The 12,677-nt window shown below is 45.3% G+C and overlaps 1 protein-coding gene across 3 annotated transcripts in view; it reads left to right on the top strand.

Annotated features, from left to right (window-relative positions):
• The first annotated feature begins 381 nt into the window (after nucleotides 1-381).
• The window catches only part of UST (uronyl 2-sulfotransferase), a 288,527-nt gene continuing 276,231 nt past the window's right edge, over nucleotides 382-12,677 (top strand). For all 3 annotated transcript variants that reach the window (XM_060168301.1, XM_060168299.1, XM_060168300.1), the window contains exon 1: nucleotides 382-886. In XM_060168301.1, the coding sequence (XP_060024284.1) occupies nucleotides 616-886 (271 nt within the window). In that variant the 5' untranslated portion in view covers nucleotides 382-615. The remainder of the gene's footprint in view (nucleotides 887-12,677) is intronic.

Raw genomic sequence — 12,677 nt, 5'->3', positions numbered from 1 at the left:
ATAATCGCCGCCCCCCCTCACCCCCCCTCCCCCGCTCCAGGCAGAGGCAGTAACGTGACACCCGAGAGAAACCCGTAGACCCAAGCCGAGAGAGGGAGGGAAGAGGGAGGAGAGAGAGCGGTGGAGAGCCGGAGGGAGAAAGGGGAGGAGAGGGAGGAAAACCCCTGTCAAGGAGGTGGAGCGAGGGGATGGTGTCCGCCTCCCGTTCCTCCCTGCCGTTTTTTAGAGGAGCCTGAACCCGGACAAAACACGCCGAGACCGACAGACACAAAGCCGGGGGGTCCACGCTGGCGCTGGAGGCGAGCCCCGGCGGCCGCGAGCGAGCCCGAGGCGCGGCGGGGCGCGGGGCACGGGGGCGCTAGCGGGCGCGGGCCGGGCGCGGGCAGTGCCGCCGAGCCGGGGCTGGGCACCTCGGCCGCTCGGGCCGCGGCGGCGGGGACCATGCCGAGGAAAGTCTCCTGAGCCCGGCAACTTCGGCCCCTCCCCGCCCCCACCCGGGCTGCCCTCGGCGCGGCCCTGTCCATGTGCAGCCGGCCGGCCGGGCTCTCCTCCTCGCAGGCGGATGGGTGACCTTTTCCTGGCACGGGCAGGCTGTGCAAGGCGGCGGAGCAGGCGATGAAGAAGAAGCAGCAGCAGCAGCAGCAGCAGCAGCAGCAGCATCCCGGCAGCGGCGCGGATCCCTGGCCCCATGGGGCCCCTCTGGGGGGCGCCCCTCCCGGCCTGGGCAGCTGGAAGCGCCGGGTCTCCCTGCTGCCTCTCCTGCGCTTCTCCCTCCGGGACTACGGTTTCTGCATGGCCACCCTGCTGGTCTTCTGCCTGGGCTCCCTCTTCTATCAGCTCGGCGGGGGACCCCCGCGCTTTCTGCTCGACCTGCGGCAGTATTTGGGTAAGGAAGGGAGACGGGAGCGAGGGCGGCGCGCGCTGCTCGAAGTTGTGCAGGGGAGAGTGGGGCGCGCCGGGCACTCTGGAGCTGCCCCCGCCGCCGCCTCCCCGAGGCTCCCCAGGTGGGACGCCGGCGAGCATCGGTGCGGCGGCCCCGAATTGCTGCTGCCTCCAGCGCGTCAGTCTGTCTGCGCGTAGGCGGGGGCGCCGCGGGGTTGATGTGCGGGGCAGGTAGCCCGGGGCTGGGCGCTGCATACCTTCCCCCGCCTCCGCCACCCCCTCTGGGCGGAGTGCAGGCGTGTGAGTGAGTGTGTTAGAGTGTGTGTATATTCAAGCCTGGCAGAGTGGGGAGAGACGAGGGGCAGCGACTGCCCCTCCATGGCATTAGCGACCACAGTCCCGTCCCGTCCGGCGCTCGGGGTCGCGCGTGTGGGATTGACTCCTACCCACGGCCCGTTCTGTGAATTGTGCCCCACGAGAGCTCCTGCCCCCTGGCCTGTGTGGCCCAGGGGCAGTTTTCGGGCTCCACGCTGTCCCTGAGCTGCCTTGTGCTTGGGGCACCCCCTGCCCACCCCACTGTCCTCAGCGAGTGAGACGCGGGGAGCCGGGGTCCGGGGCGCGAGTCACCCTGGCCAGCAGTGTCGCCTACTTCGACTGAACGATCCTCAGCGCTGTGTCTCAAATCTGAACTTTTGAAGAGGGGGCGGGTTGTGCCTGGCTTACTAGGAGCGAGGTCGCCTATTTTAGCAGAGGTAAGGAAGGAGTGTGCGAAGAGAGAAAAGAGCGTCTCCAGAGAGAGGGCGTGACCCGCAGCTCAGTGGTCCAGGCACGGGGAGAGCGGTGCCAGGGCCCAGCGAAAGTAACCCCCAGGCCCCCGGTGCGCGCCTTGGCTAAGGGAGGATGCACGTCTCTCACAAGTCTTGCGGGGGCCGGGGCGGTGGGGGAGAGGCTGGGAGGGATTCAGCTAATCGCAAACGTCCAAGGGGATAAACCTAAGCCCCCGGCAAACTTCGGCATCTGCGTGACGGGAGCGAAGGCGCAAAGGGAAGCCCCCGGAGCGCTGGCACCATAATGGGCCAAACGACTCCGGCGGCGGGAGGCTGCCACCCTCACCCACAGAAATCCCTTCGTCGCAGAAACCCCAGGTCTGGATAGCAGATCGTTTTCGAAGGAAAAAACCACTTCAGCAAAGTGACAAATGTGTTAGAGCGTTTTCAAATGTACACACAGATAAAATAATGTTTTCTTCCACGTAGAGAAGCTCAGATTTTAAAAGTTACACTTCTTTTTCAGTAGAAACTTTAGGGAACTACGGTTTTTCTAAGATGCTTTAGGGAAAATTAAAGGAAAATATTGCCCAAGTAGATTTCCAAACATATCTGGTTTCTTAGAGGATTTGGGGTAATATGCACTTTTGCTAAGGAGTCAACTCTCTTCTTTCGAGTTCTGTGTTAGGAAGTCTCACAGCCTCATAGGCTCTCCGATTCCTGCTAGTACCACACAGGTCACAATTGTTACGATTACCGACAATCACTGTTAACTGGCATAGGGAGGGAAGTGATTTGGAAGCTCAGGGGCCTTTCTCCATAAACTCTGATAATGAATTCTTTGGTGAGGTTCTTTTAAAGCAAAATATGCAGGCAAGTGATGTAGGGAAAGTACAGTGGACAGGGAAGGAAGACATCTGTGGTGTCCTGAGGAGCACTTGGCTTTGGGCAGGGCACTGGAACCACATGGGCCTCAGCTTTTCCATAGGTAAAATTCTGGGCAGGACCAGATTGTCTCTGACACCTCCATGCAGCTCTTAAAATGTTATGGCTCTGACACCCTTCTTGGGGCTGGGGAGCCTGGGAGGAGGAAGGAGCAAAGGCATGTAGTGAGGCTAAAATCAGGAAACCGCAGCATCTAGCATGTTAACCTCTTGAAAATTCAACCAAATACGTGTGGTATCCAGAATTTAGTGTGCTTTCATTCTGTATTTCAAAAAATGAGGCCTGATAAATTTGGAGGCTTATTTGCTGGAAGGGTGAATTCACAGCATTCACTCAGGGAACCAGGAAGAACTGAAGGATGGAATATTGCTCCTATTATTAACTCACCATTGAGTTTCTGACTGATGTAACAGGTTAAAAAATGACATCATTGTGAACTGAAAATAGGATACCCTTGGCCAAATTTGTTCCCTGTTGTTTTGTTATGTAAACATAATGATTTTCAGGAAAAGCAGGCTTGTGGTCTTTAAGAGGATCTAAAATATACCCTTAATAAAATAAGGCCAAGGTATCTGCAGAACTACTCTCCCCTTGTTTCCTCCATTCTATTATTTTAGTGTCTGTGAAAACAAAACTGTGGTTAGTAAACGCATCCTCTCAATTTTCCTAGGTAGCCAATTTTGGAGGCAAGTATTTTTCTTAAATAAAAGTTCATATAAAGTCAAAATTTTCCACATCAAAATAATATTTATAGCAATATTTGTCTTGACAGGATATTATTTTTAATATACTTGTATAATATATTACATCTGACATAGTAGCTACTAAATAAATATTTGTCAAAGTGATGACTGCACCTATTGTATCAAATAGGTAGTGTGATGTTTAACGTATTGAATATTCTCACAGGAAAAAAAAAAGGACCATTTATGATAGAAGCTAATATTTATTGGGTATGTGCCAATCAGTGCACAGGTAGGATGAAATTGTATTAGCATAGCAATATCATAGGTAGGTGCAGCTGTTATTCCCATTTTTGATATGGGAGAAGGGAGGGCAATGAAGTTCACCGACTTGCTGAGGGGCGCATAGTAAGTAAGGCAAGATTTGAACCCACATCCGGCTGAATCAAGTACCCATTGCATTAGCACTACAAGCAGTTTGAGAGAAAAAGGAAATAGAGCCAAGATGCGAGTGGAAATCTAGAGGGCTGACTGGCAAAAAATGATTATTTTTATTTCCATAATTTCACTTTCCTTTTCTTGATACTTTGAGTATCTTGAGGGGCCAACAGAGAAGGGAAATAATTCAAGCAGCTGGCCTGCCCTTAACTCCACCTTCCTGTATTTATCTCCATGTTGCTGCTGCCATGTACTAAGCAAATGAACTCTCCCAGAGCCACACAACTGGAGGTGATGTGAATTGGAATCAAATTAAATCTTCAATTCCTAATTTCTTTCTTTAGCAGTCGTTCACTGTCTAGGCGGGTAGTTCTCAATGTGCGGTCGCTGGACCTGCAGCATCAGCATCACCTGGACACTTGTTACAAGTGCAGATTCTCAGGTCTCATCGCAGACCTATGGAATGAAAGAGTCTGGGTGTGGGACCCAGGAATCCATTTTAGCAAGTCTTCCAGATGATTCTGATGCCTGCTTAAGTTCAAGAACATTGTTCTAGAGTTGCTTTCACAAGCAATTGCTTTCACAAACAATTGCTTTCAATTGCTTTCACAAAGTTTCCTATGTATTTGAGAGAAAGAGGGGGGATGAGAGGGAGAAGAGATTTATAAAATATTTAAAAAGTGATGGACATGGTTTCATTTTTTAAAAAAATTAATTAATTTATTTATTTTTGGCTGTGTTGGGTCTTCGTTTCTGTGCGAGGGCTTTCTCTAGTTGTGGCAAGCGGGGGCCACTCTTCATCGTGGCGCTCGGGCCTCTCTCTATCGCGGCCTCTCTAGTCGCGGAGCACAGGCTCCAGACGCGCAGGCTCAGTAGTTGTGGCTCACTGGCCTAATTGCTCCGCGGCATGTGGGATCTTCCCAGACCAGGTCTCGAACCCGTGTCCCCTGCATTAGCAGGCAGATTCTCAACCACTGCGCCACCAGGGAAGCCCCATGGTTTCATTTTTAAACTTCAGCTTTTAAAAATGCATCTGCTTTGCTGCTTACGCCCCATTGTTTCAAGGGAAGGACCGGCCAACAGCTGCAGCCCCAGCTGGCTTTCGAGTTTCTGAGGTTAGAAGATGCACGGAATGAGGTGAAGGGGGGCAACCAGAAAGCATGGTGTGGAGAAAAAAAGGGAAAAGAGTTGGTAATGATGCTTTTTCTTCTCACAGGAACAGGGGTCAGACAGCTTCTTTTTTCTAGTCATTTTGGGGAAGGGCAAAGTCTGTTCTTTTTAAAGATGCTTTTTGCTGCAACAGATTTATTACAAAAGAAAAGGAAAGTCAGTAAGTCAGGGAGAGGAAAGTTATGCAGGCATAACTCTTGTCTTGATTCTTTTCCTCCTTGAAATAGGTGGAGAGAGGAGAGCATAAAACACACAATGGGATAAATAGCTGAATAGAGCAAATTGCTATACTTAACTTGGAGACCATAGTCTTTCCAGTTCAGTGAAATTATTTCATTTATTTTGAAGTGGCATTCAGATTTCGACTTGCTATGGAAAACCAACCAAAATCAAATAAAATCTCCCGCAGAAATTAGATTATGATGCAGCCTCTGCCAGTAGCCTCATTACTTATGAGCTGTGGAAATATCAAAAACTTGGAATAACACTCGTTACATCTATGTAAACCGAATAAGTCGGATGGCTTACTACTGATCCTGTACAACTGGCAAACTTTCATGATTTATTATCAGGACTTGGGTATGTGATTTATCCTTTATGGGGACTAAAGCTGTCAGATTGATCTCAAGTTAATACGCTTTCCTTTCCATTTTTAAATTATACTATTTAAAATGGAGATATATTACTTTAGTTTTCAGAATTGCTAATCTTTTTTTTTTTTTTTTTTTTGCGGTACGCGGGCCTCTCACTGTTGTGGCCTCTCCCGTTTGCGGAGCACAGGCTCCGGACGCGCAGGCTCAGCGGCCATGGCTCTCGGGCCCAGCCGCTCCGCGGCATGTGGGATCTTCCCGGACCGGGGCACGAACCCGTGTTCCCTGCATCGGCAGGCGGACTCTCAACCACTGCGCCACCAGGGAAGCCCAGAATTGCTAATCTTGATATGTATATTATATATGAGCATGGCAATTTTGAGTCAGAAATGAAAGAAAAAGATGTAACTTTATTGAAGTTCTCTGAGTTTAAATGAATTTAAAGGAAAATGTGAAAATTGAGGTCCAGATCTGTTACAAAATAGTTTCTCTAAACCTTAAAAGTCAAATTAATTTTCCTTCTGCACATCACGCATGGTTTAAATATAGTATTCCAGGCCCCAGACAGCAATCTAGGAAATGAATGCATAAAATATGATGTTATCAATAGAAATTGTTGACATAAAAAGAAAATGCCATTCTTGTTCATAGCTGCAAATTTATCTTATAGGGTTGGTTGGGGACACAGTAGCACTGTATTAGAAGAAGACAGAAAATGGAATTCAGCTATGGCAGACTGTTCTGTAAACACACAGCATGAATAGTGAAAAACATTCTGTCTTGTAAACTGTTTTTAACGTAGACTCGTCTCAGTATGAATTGTTTTAAAATACAGATAAATATGCATTATCTGGATTCTGTCTTTATTCAAATTCCCTGTCATCAGTCCAGGTTTAAAACACTAGTTGGTTTTGTATTTGAGAAACTAGAATGAAAGTGCTCAAGCTTTTTGAGTCCCCAAAGAAAGAGTATCTTTTGCTTCCCTACAGGGAAGCTGCAGGAGCAGAAACTGTAGCTTGCCTTGCAGCTGTACTGAAGGGGGTCAGTGATGGGCAGTGAAAAGGCATCTTATTTGACAACTGTAGCTGCTAGAATGATTAGGAATTGTCACTTGCTTTTTTTTTTTTTTTGGAAAGAAATGAGACTTGACCACAAATAAATTTTGTCTTACCTATATTTATTTTTATTATAGAAACTCAACTTTAAGCAAACAGTGATATACATAAATCCTTTTATTTGTCAGAAATGGGGACAGAAACAGTAGCATTTCACCAAAAATCCTTAGTTGCAAAAGTCAAAAGAATGTAGCAACTATTGTGCAAGAACGTTACAAACAAAGCACATTTCAGTATATGCTATTAATTTTTTTTGAATAATTTAAAAAAATTAATTAGATTATTTATTTATTTATTTTTCACTGCATTGGGTCTTCGTGCTGCGCGTGGGCTTTCTCTGGTTGCGGCGAGCCGGGGCTACTCTTTGTTGCGGTGCGTGGGCTTTTCATTGCGGTGGCTTCTCTGTTGTGGAGCACAGGCTCTAGGCACGCGGGCTTCAGTAGTTGTGGCATGCAGGCTCAGTAGTTGTGGCTCACGGGCTTAGTTGCTCCGTGGCATGTGGGATCTTCCCGGACCAGGGCTTGAACCTATGTCCCCTGCATTGGCAGGTGGATTCTTAACCACTGAACCACCAGGGAAGCCCTGTTCTACTAATTTTTAAAATAGCTTTATTGAGCTATAATTCGCAAACCATACATTTCACCCACTTAAAGTTTTTAATAGTTTAATAGCTTTTAATTGTTTTTTGTATATACCTAGGTAAGGGAAACTATTACGATAGTCACTTCTAGAAAATTTTCATCACCAGAAAGAGAAACCTCGTTCCCCTTAGTTATCCCTTCACTATTCCTCCGTCTTCCCAAGCCCTAGGAACTAATCTATTTTCGGTCTCTATAGATTTGCCTCTTCTGGACATTTCATAGAAATGAAATCATATAATATGTGGCCTTTTGTAACTGGCTTCTTTTACTTAGAACATTGTTTTCAAAGTTCATTCATATTGTAGCAGGTATCAGTACTGCGTTCATTTTTATGGCTGAATAATATTCCATTGTATGGATATACCACATTTTGTTTATCCATTTATCTGTTTCTCATTTCAGTTGTTTCTATCTTTTGGCTGTTGTGCATAGTGCTGCTGTGAACTTTTGTGTGTAAGTTTTTGTATGTACACGTATTTTCTGTTCTTTTAGGTATATACCCAGGAGTGAATCGCTAGGTCATATGGTAATTCCATGTTTAATTTATCGAGGAACTGCCGAGCTGTTTTCCACAGTGGCTGCACCATTGCACATCCCCACCAACAATGTACGAGAGTTCCAGTTTCTGTACAACCTCACCAACACTTGCTCTTTTCCATTATTTTGACTGTAGACATCCTAATGGATGTGAAGTGGCATCATATTGTGGCTTTTTTTGCATTTTCCTAATGATTAGTGATGTTGGATATCTTTTCCTGTGCTTGTTGGCCATTCATATATCTTCTTTGGAAAAATGCCTATTCACACCCTTTGCCCATCTTTGAACTAAGTTGTCTTTTTCGTTTTGAGTTTTAAGTACAGTATCTGGGTATAGAGTAAAACCTAAATAAATTCCTAACGATTGAACCCAAAGACCTCTTTAAAAGAATCTTGGGGGTCTTACAGTTATGGATGACTTTGAATAGTAAACACTTTGCATTTAACTCTAATGTATGAATATTCATAAATAGGTAGCACTTAACTATTTTACAGATGTCACAAAGATTATTGTGACTTATATGTGGAATATGAGTGTAGTCAATCTTGAGCAGCAGACTATAGTACAGTGGAAATGAGTATTCTGTCTTTGTGTTTGTTCACTAGGAAGGAGCTGATGAGCTCAGCATAGGGAAACATTTGGGTACGTTATGTTCCTTATATACTGTACTATGAGGCTACCAAGGAAATCTTGAGAAAATTGGAATTCATGTGCAATTCATTTTTATTCACACTGTGGTATAATATACAGGACAAATATATAGTCCTTCAGTAAATTAGTAAAATAAGTTAGGAATTTTTAGGAAGAAATTGTTTTTTCCAAAAGTGTTAGAAATTTTCAGTAGGTTTTAAAATATATATTATCAAAATAAGAAGCTTTAAAATAAGTACAGTCAATTCCATGCCTTCTGGAAAGAGACTCAATTTGAATAATTTGTGACACTCTCGTATTAAAATTATCAGGGAGCCAGATAGCAGTTTAGTGTTAAGGGTATGCTGCACCTCTCCATCTATCTCAGGTTTTATAGCGGTTGTCTGTAATTTCCCAAAGCTAGCCACTGGCTCATTTTTCTTGCCTCACTACCTGCCTTTGCTTCTGCTATTGCCTCTTTGCTGATAGTTAAGGAAGCTCAAATTCCAGTGATGATCTGTGAACTCCTGTAGTATTTATTTCATGATCGCTTTTGAAGTTTTGACATTCTACCTTGTATTGTGATAACTTGTGGGCAAGCTCCTTGAAAGGAGGACGCTCGTTCAAATACTTTCCATCTCTACTGTGACACCTCTGCTGGGTACCCCACAGGAACCCTTAGGAAGTGTCTGTTGATTCAATATATTTGCTAAGCAGACTATTCTTTTTTTTTTTTTTTGCGGTACGCGGGCCTCTCACTGTTGCGGCCTCTCCCGTTGCGGAGCACAGGCTCCGGACGCGCAGGCTCAGCGGCCATGGCTCACTGGCCCAGCCGCTCCGCGGCATGTGGGATCTTCCCGGACCGGGGCACGAACCCGTGTCCCCTGCATCGGCAGGCGGACTCTCAACCACTGCGCCACCAGGGAAGCCCTAAGCAGACTATTCTTTACTAGGGTTCCATATTCTGCTTTGCTTTGCCCTTATTTTAAGTAGAGACCGTGGTGCAGTGTGCCAGGAACGACTCAAGCCAGTTGATTCTACAACCCATCTCTTTCTGGCTGTTTGAAGCATACGCTACAAGCAAAGATGTTAAAACCACTATGACATATACTTCTATAAACATTTCCTTCTGTGCACAGGGATAATTGTCCACCTCTTACCTGTGGGGATTTGGACTTACATTTATAGAGCTTTCCCTGTAATTAAGAATGCCTGCGGTCAGCCTAGAGATCTGGCTGCATACTAGAATTCCAACTTCTTGTCATTTTCCTGAACCCTGAACCAGTTTTGGGAGTTTGCAGAATAGCAGTTTATCTCTTGCTCTAAGTCAACATCTTCCTTAGGTAGCAATTTGTGCTAAATTAGCTAGTACGTTTCAAGCATGAATTTGACTCTTTAAGGAGATGAGACCATAAGATTATGTGGTTTTTGAAATAGTGACTGAGCAGATTTTAACCTAGAATGGCAAAATGATAGATTATAAGATTAAGGCTCAATGCACGAACCCATTGACCCTTGTTTAATGAAAGATATGGAAATAACCTTAAGTCATGGCCTCGATTGAGTAATTCTTAGTTCATTCATTGATAGATGATTTAAATAACCATTTACATTAAGCTGTAATGCATTTCTGGAAACACCATTTATGTTTTTCTAGCTCAGTGCATATGACTTTCACAGTCTTGATGAAAATAAAAATGAAAGTATTCTGAGACGTATAAACTCCTTTGTTCAGTCACTCAGAAAACATTCATCAAAAGCTTTCTGTGGGCCAGAAGCATCCAATACTAGAAAGAGCAGAGGTTTTAGAGCAGAGATCTGGGTGTGATCACTGTGCTACCACTTATTAGCTGGGAGAATTTGGGCGATTCTCTTAACTTCTCCGAACCTTAGATGTTTTAGTCTATACGATGGGATTAATAATTGCTATTTTATAAAGTGCTTATCTGACTCAAGGCATGGCATTTGATTTCAGCAAATGCCAATTTTCTCACCTTATTCTTTGCTTCTCTCAGATGCCCTTTTCTTTTGGCCCACACACCCGTGCACACACACACTTGCACAAGCACACATACTAGTGGAGTACGCAAATTCATTCATGGTTTGCTTCCATTTGAAAGCACCATTCTACCCAAGAAATATGAAATGACTGAATCAGCATTTTTGTGGCTTATCTTGTCACCCTCACCCTCAACCTGGTGAGGGCTCTTCAACAGCTGATAAGCTCCAGTCATTTGCCCTGTTAACTTTACACACAAACCTTTCTGCTTCTCATCCTCTCTTCTGCCTCCTGGAAACAATCTTTAAAAAACGTATTCTTTGCACAGCCTGCTTTCCTCTGTTTTGAATTTATCCACACGTTTCCCCCCCTCCCCGCATTCACGAAAGAAAAGTAGTTGTACAGAGGGAGTATGACGCAGCGCACTCTGCGGTCGCCAGCCGTTCTAGGACTGGACTGGCGATCCACGTGAATCAGACCCTTTCAGACGATCACAGTGTCAGGCATACACTGGGACTGCTGCTAGAGCTTCTCCCACTTGCGATGGAACTACCACGTCCAGTAGCCTGGCACTGGTTTTTCTCCGGTTCCCATTTCCCTTCCATTGGAAGTCAGGGCAAGAGCAGAGAACCAAAGTAGCGGATCGTTTCTTTGTCAGAAGGCTGGGGAACTCGCTTCTGTTTTCCATTCTCCGCTTCTTCACGTTGCCTTCACCTGCCCAGCCATGGATGAGTGTAGGGGCCTGAGCCACAGGGCCGTTACTATCTGGTGTGGATGGTTACCCAATTCCTTGAGAACTTGAAAACAAATGGGATCTTACATTATTTGATAGAAACTTAAATTTTGTCTAGGGAAACCGTGACCTTGCAGCTCCAACACAGAGCTTCCTGTTTTGACACGTGGGCTGCTTGACACAAACACCTTCTCACTGGAGAAGCAGAACTGTCACGCAAAGCTGTGCGAGTGGCTGGCAGGGCCAGCGGACCTGGGTCTGGAGGGAGTCCGCAAATAGCTCAGGGGTCAGTGCTGTTGAGTCACACGAGCCTCCTAAGCTCGTGTTTCTTTGCCTCCAAAATGAAGACGTTTGATTAGGTCCGCGATTCTCAGTTGTTTTTCTTTCCTGGGACCCTCCCTCATCAGCAGCAGTGTTTCCATGTGGTCTTGATGGTCTATCTGGGAATATGTCCCAGTGGCCAGGAAAGGGAGAATGGGTGTGGCTCTGGGGTTCTTTAAAGAAGCTCTCTAGGTGATGGTGCCCCTTTTTTCTTTAGAATGACTGAATTAGGTGCTTTCTAAGGTCCCACCTACTTTAAAATCATGTGTTGAAAGAGTTAAGAAGCCATTTAACTGTAACAACTGAAACTGTAGGGTATGTCCTTTGGAGCCAAATGGTTATTTAAAAGGTTTCAGTAGTCAAGTGACCAAGGCAAGTAGAATATGCTGAAACATTTTAGGCCATCATTTTCAAAGTCTTAATCATTGTTTCGTTTTGTTTTGTTTTGATCTTAATTAAAATTAGCAGCACTCCCCATCCCTGCCCCCATCACCAGTTTGCCCCAGCCTATCTGGACGATAAGGAGAGGATCTTGCTTCAGAAATTGTGGGAAGCAGAATGTCCTTAGGAAGGCAAAGAGAGAGAGGAAGCAGAGAGTAAGTCATGGATCTCCAGAATTCAGAGTATAATTGTGATAGGAAGAAAGAAGGAAAACAAGTAGGGATAAGAAAGCTGTGTTTTCAAAGAGGATTCTCACAGTCTTGGCCCAGCTGCCTACTGCTGGTCATCCCATTCCATTGTGGACAGCTCCAGTGGCTGAGGGAGTTCGCACAGTGTGGCAGGCTACTTCTTTGTGGCTTCTCTCTACTTCTGCTAGTTCTTCTGGGAGCTACATAGAATAGTCTGTTGGACTTCACCCTCTTTCAGAAAATTGAAGCTATGAAGGTGACTGTAATGCCCCCGCCATAAATCTTGTCCAGAAAAACAGATCTATCTTCCAGTAGTTCCTCATCTGAAGTTACTTTCAGATGCAGAAAGCACAAACAATAAATGAAAAAAAAAGAACAACATAAAAGCGAAACCTTCTGAACAATAACATCCCATAAACAAAGCAGAAAGCCTCAGATTGGAGACAGATGTTTCTCTAGAAAATGGGATTAGTATGCAGATATGTAAAAGATCAATAAATCAATAAGAGAAGGAGAATTCATGAGATAAACGGGCAAAGAATAGGAGCAGGCAATTCACAGAAGAGCAAACACAACTGACCAATAAGCACATGAAA

Source organism: Lagenorhynchus albirostris, chromosome 12 (assembly GCF_949774975.1).
Source record: "Lagenorhynchus albirostris chromosome 12, mLagAlb1.1, whole genome shotgun sequence".
NCBI lineage: Eukaryota > Metazoa > Chordata > Mammalia > Artiodactyla > Delphinidae > Lagenorhynchus > Lagenorhynchus albirostris.
The sequence above is the reverse complement of the archived record's forward strand: the minus strand, read 5'-3'. Positions and strand labels throughout refer to the sequence as shown.